The sequence below is a fragment of the Lutra lutra genome, chromosome 7, assembly GCF_902655055.1.
Source record: "Lutra lutra chromosome 7, mLutLut1.2, whole genome shotgun sequence".
NCBI classification, from domain to species: Eukaryota; Metazoa; Chordata; class Mammalia; order Carnivora; family Mustelidae; genus Lutra; species Lutra lutra.
This window is the reverse complement of record NC_062284.1, coordinates 2,941,010-2,954,797: the sequence shown is the minus strand read 5'-3', so window position 1 is coordinate 2,954,797 and position 13,788 is coordinate 2,941,010. Positions and strand designations below refer to the sequence as shown.

The 13,788-nt window shown below is 50.8% G+C and overlaps 1 protein-coding gene across 3 annotated transcripts in view; it reads left to right on the top strand.

Moving 5' to 3' along the window:
• Positions 1 to 13,788, top strand: part of ADAMTSL3 (ADAMTS like 3) — a 342,411-nt gene that overhangs the window by 272,598 nt on the left and 56,025 nt on the right. For all 3 annotated transcript variants that reach the window (XM_047736616.1, XM_047736615.1, XM_047736614.1), the window contains 3 exons: positions 5,490 to 6,561; positions 11,605 to 11,732; positions 13,606 to 13,734. In XM_047736616.1, the coding sequence (XP_047592572.1) occupies positions 5,490 to 6,561; positions 11,605 to 11,732; positions 13,606 to 13,734 (1,329 nt within the window). The remainder of the gene's footprint in view (positions 1 to 5,489; positions 6,562 to 11,604; positions 11,733 to 13,605; positions 13,735 to 13,788) is intronic.

The following is a 13,788-nucleotide window of genomic DNA, read 5'->3' as shown; positions in this document are numbered from 1 at the left end:
GCCAGATAATCTAGACAGATAAACTAGACTAGATATATTAGACCAGGTAAACTAGACAATGTAAACTAGGCCAGGTAAACTAGAACAATAAACTAGGCCAAGTAACCCAGACAGATAAACAGACTAAATAAACCAGGCAGATAAACTAGGCCAGATAAACTAGATAAACTAGACCCAGTAAACTAGACTAGGTAAACTAGACTTGATAAATTCAATTAAACTAGACTAGGTAACTAGACAGATAAATTAGGCTTCATGAACTAGACCAGGTAAACTAGACCAGATAAACTAGGCTAGATGAACTAGACTGATAGACCAGAACTGATAGCCAGGACAAGATCAAGCAGGTCAGATAAGCTAGCCGGCTGCGAGGCGCTCAGGACACCTGCAGGGTCGCCCAATGGGAAGGGCAAAGTGCGAAGTGACACCGGGGGCCCCGGAGTGCGCGGAGCAGCGTCAATGAGCTACGGCCGGAAAGGCCCCCGTGAGGTTGAGAACGTGAGTGGAGGGACTTCCCGGAGAAGTGAGTGATTTAGGGGGCTGAGTGGCCTAGAACGGCTACTAAGAACGTGGAAGGGAGACTTTGCATGTGTCACTGGCCGGACAGACCGCGGTGGCCTTTCCCAGGGAGCGTTGAGCGGGGAGCTGCGAGTGAGGCCAGATGGTGTCTGGCTGGAAAGCGCCGACCGGCGGTAAACAGAAGCCACCGTCAGGCTGATGTGGCAGCTCCGGCAGCGGCCTCCCGGGGCCACTGGGCCGTCCTGGCTCCTTTAGCAAGTCTGACCCGAGGCGCCCCCTGCCCCCCTCAGCTCCCATGCCTCTACCGTCAGCGGAGTCTGGCAAGAGTCCAGCGTGCACAGGTCCTTGCCTGGGCTCCAGGGAGCCTGCCGGCTCTTCTGTGCTCGAGGAGGGACTCGGAGGCAGCTCCAGCCCCGCGGCCACACTTGGGAGCCTCCAATGGTGCTGGGAGGTTCTAGAAGGCTAAGAGGCTGCATTGCAGCTGAAGCCCCCTCGGGCTTGGCCAGAGGCCTGTGCTGGCCAGAGCAAGTGTACATACCCAACCCCGATGGCTTGGGGCAGGGAGCTGGCCTGGCACCAAGGCTTTGAGTTATGGCAGGGACAGGACTAGAATTAGGGCAGGACGCAGACAAGCAAGGAGCTGAGACACAGTTGCTGTGGGCAGCCTCGGGTTCCCAGGCTGGGTAGGGCAGGCTGGCACAGGACCAGAAGGAAGACCTCTAGAAGAAGACCTTTTCTAGAAAAGCCAGAAGATGTGGCATTTCTCACATCCCACACAGCAGAGAGGTGGGGGGAGGGGCGGTACCCTGCACAGGCCACAGCCCCTCCAGGAGGAAGGCGTGGGTTCCTGGCCACTCTCTGCTGAGTAGATGATGCCCTTCCGGGTCAGGCTGAGCCGTGTTGCCGTCCGGGGGCATCGTCCAGGGGCAGGAGGAGGCAGTCACCCAAAACCAGACTGGTTCTTGCCTAACTGTGTCCAGCGATGTCATGATCCGGGCACTTCTCCAAAGGAACCCACAGGCATCCCAAGAGAAGAACGGCCCACGCTGTGGAACCCAGCAGCCTGGCAGAGCCCTCACCCTGGATCACGCCCCAGGCACACCTGCCAACTCACCTGCTCTACCCAGCACGAGCACTTGTGAAAGCTGGGCTGGGAAGGGAGCCTGCCAGGGGTGATCTTCCAGCAACTGGGCATGCGGCCAGAGGGAGCAGACGCCCGCTCATGTGGCTCACCCAGCCCCTTGGGCAGCTTTCTCGCCGAGGCTCCACACTGCCCCTCCCCTTTAGACTCCCCAGCTGCCTTGGAAGGAGTCAGGCCCCATCTGGTTTAAGCCTCAGCCTTAACTGAGGAACATCTGGCTACCGTCGGACCAACAGGTAATTAGAACCCATGTCCCTGGTCGTGTCTAGGGCACCACGATGCTGTGTGGACCTCTACCGGCCTCAGGTCATCCCACGCTGGAAACATTCAGCTAGAGCCGTGTGCTGCATTGCCCACATGGGCTTCTGTCTCCCAGTAAGTACAGGAATGTTCCAGCGACAACCTCATCCTTCGCAGCATGCTGACCCCGAAGTAGCCCATCTCCTCACATGCCTCAGTTGCACAAATTCAAAAGGCAGAGTTTGGCCCAGTTTGTGTCGTGACCTTGAAGCTGTCCATGTGCACATCCATCCTTCCATGTCGGCCGCCAAGGGACCCATGACCAGACGGGGCGTTCACCGAGATCCTTGTGCATACCCAGGAGGGCTCTGTCCAGGGAGGGAGGCACGCGTCTGTGTAGATGCTCAGGTGTGTGCATGGACACACGGGTGCACGCATCATGCCTTGACACAATGATAGGCCACTTGGAACTAGTTATAGGATGCAACTAGGTGAGTAAAATTAGAAGTAGGTGGGGAATGAGAAAGGAAAACAAATGAGGTGAATACATGGTTCGGTCTGGAATTGTGTCCTCCTCTCGTGTGCGAGCACAGATTTGGCTCCGAACTTGCCAACACGGCTGTGATCTTGAAGAGGCAGCCGGGTCAGTGACACAGTTTGGCGTGCACTGGCTGGGAGACGAGCTCATTACTCAGGGTAAGATGATCCCTGAGGCCGAGCCCAGAAAGAAATCTTCCTTCAGTCTTCTTCCAGAAGACACCACATGCCACACAGACTTTGGGCGGGTTCGCACCAGAATGCAGATGCTGATTCCTTATTCTCCCTTCTCTCTTGACCAGCGACATCCCATCACATTGCCTTTCAGTAAAATAAATGGAGTCACGAACACCTTTCTCTGCTGCTTTGGTTTAATCTGGCGGTACGCTTGGTCGGGGGGAGGCAAGGGCTCTCAAACTTGGCTGCACATTTTGGACACCCTGAGAACTTAACCAAATTCCAATGCCCAGGCCGCACCCCATAAGTCAGAATTTCTGGGGATGGGACCCAGGACATTGAGATGAACAAATAGTGATTCAGTAATACCTTCTAACAGCCAGCGCAGTTGGAGAGCCGTGGCTTTAGTTGGTACTGAATCCCCCCATACCATTCGTTAACATCTGGACATATTGGAGCCCTGGTGGCTCCTTGATTAAGCGTCTGACCTTGACTGCAGCTCAGTCTGACTGATCTCAGGGTCGTGAGATGGAACCCTGCATCAGAGCAGAGCCTGCCTAAGATTCTCTCTCTCTCTCAAAAAGAGAAAAAATGTGGACATACTTCCCAAATGGTTGGTAACTAGCCTCTGTCTGCACACCACATGGCAGAGCCCGCACCCTGGATCACACCCCAGGCACACCTGCCAACTCACCTGCTCTACCCAGCATGAGCACTTGTGCTCGTGCCGTGCATGCTGCAAAGTCTTTCAGATGGCATCGCTGCCTGTAACAACGGATAAACTACACACGGGCTGGGGAATCCCAAAGTTTTCTTCCTGCCTTTGAACGTGTGACCGTACGTTCCACGTCCTGTGCTGCTGAGTGAGAGACCATCTGTATGCCTCAGCCGGCGGCGTGAACTTGACCTCCGCGAGACTGTACCCCACAGGCAAGCGCGTGTGTGTGGCACGTCACCCAGCTCCTCTTGGAGATGGGCCGAGGAACATCGCGGGCAGAACCCCACACAGGAGTCGGACCTACCAATCGCGACTCTGCAGACTCACGTGGGTCCTTCACCAAGAACATCTACTGTGAAAGTTATGGGTTCAGCCCTGTGGTTTTCCTGGATGCACTGGTACCGCCCCACCCCAGCAAGCAGCTCCACCTATGGGAATCATAGCCACACAAGAGGTCTCCTGGAGTTGTTCTGGAAAAACAGGGTCTTGGTAGACCCACCATAGCTACTGCCGCGGGCTGGAGAGGGCCGTCTAAGTGGGGACTCGGTCTGATTCTTCTCCTGGTGTGTCCTTGCACGTGCCTGAGCTGGAGGGCCTATAACCAGGATCCTCCAAGCTAGTGAGGCCCCCGATGCCATGACCTCCTGAGTCTAGCAGTACCTCAGATAGGCGTTCATTTCCCCTCTGTCACCCCGTGCTGCTTCTAGGTCCTCCAGGTCCGTTTGGACCTGGACCTAAGGACCAGGTTTCCACTCAGGCCATGCCTCCCCCCACCTTCGGAATCACCCCGGGGCTCAGCAAGGCCTTCCCGCAGGTTCCTCTTCCAAAGGAGAGACCTAAGGTGCGTCCTCTTTGGGCCAAGGCCATCCACTGGAGCCCATGTCCCGGAAACAGCTAGAACCAGCCGCACCTCTCCGGGGTAAGGGGGTCCTCTCGGACCTCCATTTTCACCTCTCGGGGTCTTGGAGGTTGTGTGTATCAAGTGCTCACTGCTGGGCTGTACATTTGGTATAAGCGTCCAACCAGGCTTTCACACTCCCCCGATGAAGGCACGAGCATTCCCCGCATTTCCTAGGCAGGAATGCGGAGGCTCAGAGAGATCAGGTGACTTGTCCGAGGGGCAGAGCTAAGGTCCAAACTCAGGTCTGTCTGTCTGGCTTCAGAGAGATGTCTGTCTGGCTGGCTTCAGCGGGCCTGTTCTCCCTTGTCTTCTGGGATCACATGCCCCTTCAGGCCCTGCTGCTTTGACTGACTTGCTCTGGTTACCGGCACCCTCTGGCACCTCGTCCTCACCTCCAGGTCCTTCAAATGCTTGTGCTCATGTCCCCGCTTTTGCTTTCTCCCCGAGAGCCGATGTGCCTCTGACTGAGTCGTATCAGCAAGGGGGCGTCTGATATTTGGGGCGTCCGCCAACGTCAGACACCCCTTACTGATATAAACATGTCACCTCACCTCCCCTCTAAACCAGGGCTTTGCAAAATAATTCATACATGTTATGCCCTTCATTCAGATTTCCATTCTTCACTGTTAATGTTCTAGGCAGGTGTGACAGTTACCTCAGTCTACAGATATACGGCATACTGTTGTTTATCTTGTCATTGTCAGCTGGTTTTTTTTTTTTCTTTTTTGAAATTTAAATTCAATTAGCCAACATTCCGTACATCATTAATTTCAGATGCAGTGTTCAGTGATTCATTACTGGCCATAACACCCAGTGCTCCTCACCTCACGTGGCCTCAATGCCCATCCCCCAGTTACCCCATCCTCCCACCCACCTCCCTTTCCACAACCCTCCATTTGTTTCCCGGAGCCCAGAGTCTCTCATGGTTTGGCTTCCTCTCTGATTTCTTCCCATTTGGTTTCCCCTCCGTGCCCCCACGATCCCCTGTGTTATTTCTTATATCCTACATATGAGTGAAACCATATAATTGTCTTTCTCTGATTTATTTCATTCGGCACAACACGCTCCAGTTCCGTCTGCATTGATGTAAGTCGGAGGTGTTCATCCTTTTTGGGGGCTGAGTAATATTCCATTATATATGGGGAGCTGTTTTAAAAGATACATTTGTTGACTTGCATTGGCCTTGGAAGACTACTGTCAGAAAGCTTATATTATGGAGATATTTGTTCACATTTTCTTTCCTTTCCCCCCTGCAGAAGCGAAACCGGAGACGAAGACACGGCCTGGGGAGCAGGGGCCCCAGATCCTCGGGGTCCAGAGAGTCTACATCCAGACGAGGGAGGAGAAGCGCATTAACCTGACTGTGGGGGGCAGAGCCTATTTGCTGCCTAACACTTCGGTGATCATTAAATGCCCAGTACGCCGATTCCAGAAATCCCTGATCCAGTGGGAGAAGGATGGCCATTGTCTGCAGAACTCCAAGCGGCTTGGCGTCACCAAGTCGGGCTCCCTCAAAATCCACAGCCTGGCGGCCCCGGATATCGGTACATACCGCTGCGTGGCTGGCCCCGCGTGGGAGACCGTGGTTCTCAAGCTCATCGGCACGGACAACCGGCTCATCGCGCCCCCGGCGCTCTCGGAGAGTGCGATGCCCTATCTGGGGATGGACCACAAGGACGCCAATAGCTTGGGAGCCACGTGGCAGAAAATGAGGCAGCTGTGGGGTAACAAAAATGAGCTGTATCCGGAGGACGGCCAAGTGGCTAAGCAGCCTTTCTGGAGGGCTCTGTTGGGTCCCTGCAGTAATTCTGCAGGAAACCCTCACTCCTGGGAGTTTAAGAATAAACAGTTTGAAGCAGCAGTTAAACACGGAGCGTACAGCATGGAGACGGCCCAGTTCGAGGAGCTGATCAGAAACATGAGTCAGCTCATGGAGACCGGAGAGGTCAGTGATGACCTGGCATCCCAGGTGATCTACCAGCTGGTGGCCGAGTTAGCCAGGGTGCAGCCAGCCCTGGCCCCCTGGAGGGGTGCCCAGGAAGGAGTGCCTCCTGCCGCCCAGCTGAGGGGGGGAGCAAGAAGGAGGCCTCAAGCCTCGGAGGTGGAGAACTCAGGCAAGCTGACCTTCAGGCCCAAGGAACCTGTTCTCAGGAGGCAAAGCGAGCCCACCTCGATTTCATTTAACAAAACAATAAATTCAAGAATTGGAAATACAGTGTATATCACGAAAAGGACGGAGGTCATCAATATACTGTGTGAGCTCATTACCCCCAGTCAGGCCACCTACACGTGGACCAAGGATGGGACCTCGTTACAACCCTCAGAAAAGTAAGTAAAAGAAAGATACAGTGTTTCCTGTGTCATACCTTCTTAATGGGCATTCCAGTTTTCTTGAAAAGACTTTCAAATTCTTTCTTCTGAGAATGTGTTTCCAACAGGATTCTTTAGGGAAAAAAAAAAAAGTTAGGATGTGTTTTTCACATATGCACTGGAATTTTAAAAATTAAACCCTTACCATCCCCATCATTACCAAGACTGGGTACAGTCAGACTGAGCTTAAGCATGCATAGCCTTTCTCTTTGCAGAGCACTTAACATTTACAAATAAAATCCACAGAAGGCCTCAAAAAAGCAATCATCCTTGCAATAATCCCGCACCAGGTGGGAACTGCAAATCAGAATTTATCTATGGTGCGCTTCTATATCTGGGAGACATGGTATCTCCTTGGCGTTCACGTTGGCCCCGAGAGTTAGTAGCTTTCTGATGAAGTCACCAAGAGACAGAATCCCAAGACTATTTCACAAGCCATCCAGAACCAGGGACCCTATCTCCTGAACACCGCCAGGGACGTGTGGACATCACACAAATGACAGCCTCAGTAGAAAAACTGAGTGAACCACTTTTCTGTATCATCCCAAGTGTTAGGTCATGGGATTACTAGAATAAGGATCAAAGTTTTTGAGATGTTCACAACACAATATTAAGTCAGAGTTTTATCATGATCTGTGTGTCCGTACGAAGATAGTGCATTTCATTCACTTCACATGAAACAGCAGGGAATAACAAGTGGTAGTTCATTTTTGCATCTTTCCGTGTCTCTAAGTCTTGCTGTTGCTTCCTTTTAGCTTGCCTTCAGAGAGCCCAAGCTGCCTCCTGGGATTGTTAAGAGGAACAGAACGGCAGATGTTAAATTGCTTTGCAGACCTTATTGTACTTAAAAAATGCAAATTTTATTTTTACCACGTCTGTTAGTGCATTTGAGTCTAATGCGTGAAACAGTGGAAGAAATCTAGGTAAAACTCATTTTTTTTGTGATACGTGATTAGGCTGTACCTTAGAGTGAGAAGATAGAACAAATCTAACTTCTTCATTTTTTGCCCTGGAACTCTGAACACAAGGGTCAAAAGAAGTTTTCCCAGTGAAATAAACCTTTCAGTTCAACTAGCTTAGCAGTTCGCAAATCTTTTGGCCTTGGGACCGTTTTGAACCTAAAAACAAAACAAAACAAAACAAAAAAACCCAAAACTTATAAAGCTTCTCCAAGAAGCCTAAAGAGCTTTTGTTCATGTGAGTTATAGCTATCGATATTTACCATATTAGAAATTGAAACAAAACATTGAACATGTCTATTTACTAATCCATTTAGAAATAACAGTAAGAAGCCCATCACATATTCGCATAAATAACACTTTTTTGGAAAAAGCCATCTTTAAAGAAAAGGACTGATAACCATGGCACTGTTTTATATCTTTGCAAATCTCTTTAATGTCTGGCTTAATAAAACACAGCTGCATTCTCATAAATGCTTCTCCGTTAAGTACGTTGTGATACGCTGTTGTAAGTAACGTTCATAGAGAAAGTTCGGCCTCACCCAGATATGAGAGTTGGAAAAAGGAGGACATTTTTCACAGCCTCTTCAGATAATCGTGGCTATTTTTTATGACTACAGTAGCTTCTGAAATTCCAGTCAGCTGGAATGTGGACCCTTAAGCCATATTGATGACATTTTATTCTTCCCTTATGGAAAAGTATTGCTTTATCTTGTGCTCGGAATGGGTCTTTTACCTACTAGTGATTTTGTAATATCACACAGTGCTCGTTTGCAAAATACTGGCTCCCCAAGTTACAGCGATCTCCCCGCTGTTGGCCCGTTTCCTTAGACAATGTAAAGAACACACACATTCTGAAATGTCACTACCCAGCGCATCAGGAAAGTCTTTGAGTTCTGGAACGCTGTCAGGCTCACCATGGAGGATACTAATTTTCCTAAAATTTTAATTTTCATGTGAAAATCTGTGAAAATTCAACACCATCAGTTGCTCTCCTTGAATGGGTCTGCTCCTTTCAGTTAATTTTTTAAAACAGCTGCCACATACCCCAGGCTGAATAATTATAATGTTAGCCATTCTTTCGAGTAAAAATGGTGTTCCATGAAAAAAACGGTGGGCAGGGGGCTTGTTCAGCTTGCAGATCAGACATGTGGGGCTTTGGGTGTGTTTCCCGTTCTGTTTACAGAACATGAAAAATATACATGCTTGAGGGTTAAGATTTGGTAAAGAAAAAAAACAAAACAAAACAGTTAAGTCGCATAGCTGTGTGAAGGACATTCCTAAGGGAAACTGGCATTTTTGCTTTCATAGCAAGTGCGTGGTGGCCAAGAAACAGGGACACCTGGTGCACATGGGCTGTCCATGCAAATGTCAACTCAGCAAGAAAGGCAGATAATCTTAGCGTCATCATGAAAATGGTTTTGAGCTCAGGAACCTCTGGGGTCCTTGGACTGCCCCTTGAGGACGGCTCAGCAATTTTCATTTTATAAGAAGCAGAGGCTGAGCGAGTGGAACTGATCGATTCACCTGTGGCCGTGTCCACAGGGCGGGGGTCATGGGAGAGCGTGGTCAGTTTACGTAAGTGTTTGTGGGGTTGATTTCAAATAGCTTGCGTTGACCGCGTGGAATTAACAGGAGCTCCTGAGCCTGAGACTCCTGGAGGTCATATGAAGACAGGTTTTGACTCAGTACATCCGGCTCAAGTGGGTTTTTCTGCACTTTAAGGATCAACGGTTGGATACCAAAGCGATTCCATATGGCTATTAAGAGTTTTCACTTTTCAATTGTTAAGAGAATAAAAAAATAAGATCCTTTCTTACTTCCATTTTCTTCCTCAAACTTACCTAATGAGTTTGTTCTCCGTACATTTCATTTCCTTGATGCAAAAAAGGTTCTCACCTGTAGATACATTTTTCTGAATCTCACATGTCTTTTCAGTCCAGGTAGCTCCAAAATGGAATTACGTTTCTGAGAGCTTCTACCCAAGGGGAGGAAAGTGTGTAGGGGCGTAGGGGTTTAGATGTTCTCTGGGTAAGAACCATCAGCCAGAAAGAGCAGATGGTGGTAGATTTGCTGGGGCTGATGCCTGTGGAAAGATCGGCTTTGTCGCAAGTAAGGCTGTCCAGCAGAGACCAAGGTCACATCCCTTAAGGAGCCTTACCCGCTGTTCTCCAGTCCAGGGACTGACCCAGGCCAGATGCAGTGATTTCTCACTGTGCTGCTGAGACCTACAGAACAAAGGAATGCTTTGAAGATCTCCGAATCCTATGAACATGTATATGAAATAATTGAGGAAAACATTTTAGTGTATTTATTTTTCAAATGTAGTTACTCGTTCTGTTGTTGTTCTTTTTTTTTTTTAAGATTTTATTTATTTATTTGTCAGAGAGAGAGAGGGAGAGAGAGCAAGCACAGGCAGACAGAATGGCAGGCAGAGGCAGAGGGAGAAGCAGGCTCCCTGATGAGCAAGGAGCCCGATGTGGGACTCGATCCCAGGACGCTGGGATCATGACCTGAGCCGAAGGCAGCTGCTTAACCGACTGAGCCACCCAGGCGTCCCCATTCTGTTGTTGTTCTTAATCGACTATTCCCTAATAGGGATTTTAGATTTTAGATGCAGATTTTAGCATGAAGTCTGGCCCTACTAGTAACTAGGTCTGTCGTGCTCCTGATTTTGGTCCAGGCAATTCCGAGGTTGTGTTTCTGCCTGCTTCTGTGGATTTCATATGTGTGTTGCGGGGGGCTTTGTGTCCTGCTGCTACGCACACTCTGCGCCATGGTTCTGTTGTATTCCGACTGTTTGTCCATTTAGTCGTCGGAGGATTCTGAGAACTTTCTGTACAAAAGTTGCGGTGTTCGGCACTGTCGATGCACAGCTGTGAGTAGGATTTGGTCCCTGCTTTTGAAAAGATCACAATCTGGCGGGAAGAAATAGATATTTCATCAAACAAATACACAAACCAGAGCAGAAGGAGCCCAGAGGGGGAGAAGATAACTCTAGGAGGATTGGGGAGAGCTTTACAGGGAAAATTATATTTGATCCAGGATTCAGTGGGGAAGTCAGAGTTTGCCAGAATGGGGGGTGGGGGGGAAGGGCATTCCAGACGTAGTGAACGACATATGCACACGCTCGGGGTTATGAAAGATCATGGAATGTTCTGGAAACTGTTAGAGGCTCATTATGGCTGGAGCACAGTGAGAGCACCATGAAGTGACAGGAAATGGAGAAGTGGCCCCAGCTCAGTTCACGAAGAAACACACAGCCTTTAGTGGTCAGAATCGTCCCTGTTGCTGGGATCTGGAAAGTGGGAGGCAGCAGGGGAAAAAATACAGTATACGGACCACTGATGCAGGTGATCAAGAAGCAGCTTCAAATTGTTAGGAAAAAATTAAAATAAAAGCAGAACACGCACCTTTTTCTCTTCCCCGAGTCATTACGTCATCTGCCAGGATACACCTGACCAGCTCTGGTTCTCAGGGTCATGTACCTGCTGGCGGTGATGGCTGTCCATAGCCGGGAAACCGTACGGAGCTCATTTGGGTCAGCCCAGATTCTCAGCAGGCTGCTCCGAGGCCAGTATAATGCAGTCTTGGCACCACTGACTGCTCTGACTTCTTCCTACAGTCACAGTGAGGTGACAGCCAGAGCCAAGTCCCTTTGACTGATGGCCTGCTCACTTCCTGTGTGAAAACCCGAACCGAAAAATCCATTCCCCCTGTCTGTGGGGAAGGATTTGGCCACAAAATGGGTTAACATCCTTCCAGCCGACGCTTCCTAGCTTGTCTTTGTGAGATTGTGGTGGATTAAGCATCGAGTCCGTCCACAAAAGTCTCCTCTCGTGCAAAGTGAGGCAGGAAGCCTGGCTCTCCAGGCACCGTCCAGGAACCTGGTCTCTGAACTCAAGCCCAGGAGGAAGACTTTTCCACCCTACCGTCTTCCGGTCGGGATCCTTGCCAGCCCAGGGTCTGATTCTGCAGTCCTCTTCCCCTGGGACATGCCGTGGGCCCAGGCAGTGAATCACCCTTTCTATCTGTCCCACAGAATCATCTTGGCTGGAACGGGAAAAATGCAGATACGGAACCCCACAAAGAAGGAACAAGGAACGTACGGATGCTCGGTAGCTAACCATCTCGGTTCGGATGTGGAGAGTTCTCCGGTGCTCTATGCAGGTAATGCCCGTTGCTGACACCGGAATGCCTGGTCTGGGGTTCTCTAGAGCAGCTGTTCCCAGAGGTCAGCACGAAGCAGCGGAAACACCTGAGGGGAAGGTCAGAACACAGATTTCTAGACCCCATTCCTGGAGCTTCTGACTCAGTAGGTCTGGGATGGACCAAATTCCGAGTTTGCGCTTTTAACCTGGTCCCAAGTCACACCGACGCTGCCGGCCTGTGGACCCAATCTTGGAAACGCCTGCCTTAGAGCTCGCTTTCCAAGAACCGGGAGTGAATGAGACAGTTTCACCGGCAGCTTTGACAGTGCGGACTTCTCCTTTTTTAAGGGCCACCAGCCGATGCCCTTTAGAGGAGAATAATTCTCCTCTAAAGGGGGCTCTCTGCCTCCCAAGGCATACCCACCCGTCCTTAGAAACACTTTCAGGAGGTTGTAACTGTGAATTAGCGTCTGTCTTCCCAGGAGGCAGATGGCGTCATTTTCATAAGGAAAATGGGCTTAATTACGAAGGAACAGTTTTAGGTGGTGAGTCGTAAGCAGCACTTCCTCGTGGCGAGCTCCTGCTCTGGGATTAAAAATAAACCACGCGCTCCCTCCTCCAGTTCTCTGCTCCATGGTTTCCAGTGTCCGTGGCTCACAGGGACTGAGAGGAGGGGAGGAGCCATACCGGGGTTAGAATCCAGCATTCGGACAACTGAGCGTTGAGCTTGGTGCCAGGGACCCCCTATCCACACGCTCTGAGCAGGTTGGACCAGGGGATTATGAAAGCTCCCCAAGCTTGTCCCCTCACCGCATTCCCAAGGTAGGGCCTTCAGGCCTTGATTTTCTGTGCTTTGACCCTCCTGTGAGCATCAACCCCTTCCCAGAAAATGCCAGTCCCCAGGTTTGGGCATTCCTGGGTGGAATGGGGTCATCGAGGACCATCCAGATTCCTGGAAGGGCTGGAACAGCATGTCCCCTAGTCCCTGAGTACGTGGATACAGAGCGGTCGGCCTTCGTTCTGCGTGCCCGGTGCGTAGACGAAACAGGCCTTGCCCTCCAGCCGCTCACGAGCTAATGGTGGAGTAAATGCCATCACGGCAGTCGTCCTCCACAAAGGGACGCCCTGCCAACACCCTTAACGGGATGTTGCCTCCCTTGACCCTCACAGGCTACTGGTAGACCCCTGGGCAACCAGCACCTTCTTCTGTCCCAGCGGCCACCAGCCCCTGGGAGACGGTGTCCCCCACCAGTCGGAGTGGCTTGAGGGCAACGATGGCCGTTTTCCCCTCACTGAGCCCAGGCACACAGTGTACTTCCTGACTGAGTGAACGAACAAATCCATTGAAAGTCCACGTTTCTCAAAATCCAGGGAAAGAAAAGTCCCTGATTAGGTTCTCGATTCTCCGTGACTTTGTTGTTATGGTCATTTTTCTGTGCAAGGTTTAGGTGGGTCTGTTTCGAGGGCTCCTTGCAGGGCAAGAGTCAGTGGCTCCCAAGCTCCCGGTGTGTTGGATCCCTCTTCAGTTCCTCCAAGGGGACGCCTGGCCCTGCTTCTTGGCTTCTCGTGAGCTTTGGAAATCCTTCTTTTTCGATTTATCAAGGAAGGATTTATCCTCGGTTTGGGTTATAAAACCAGAATAACCTCAGAGCCTAGCTTTGCTTTGTGCAGACCACCCCGTGGGCGTCTCTCTCAACGCGTACATCCATCTGTCCGCCCGCCTGTGCGTCCAGGCGCTAAGGACCCCCGGGCTGTGTATGTGCCAGCCCTAAGGGGGGGCACTGTGAGGGACGCAGAGACAGCCACTTGCTGCGCCAAGTTTACCAAATGCGGCTGGTTTTGCAGAGCAAAAGCCCGAACCTAACATCGTTTCCTGTTCCCTTTCCATGAAGAGGCACCGGCCATCTTGTCCTCTGAGAGAAATATCAGCCGACTGGGACACAGTCACCTGTCCGTCGTGGTTGGAGGTGTGGTGGAGGCAGCCTTGGGAGCCAACGTGACGATCCGATGTCCTGTAAAAGGCAAGTCTGGCGTTTCTGGGGTCAGGGTGGGGGACCGTGTCGTGCCCGGTGTTG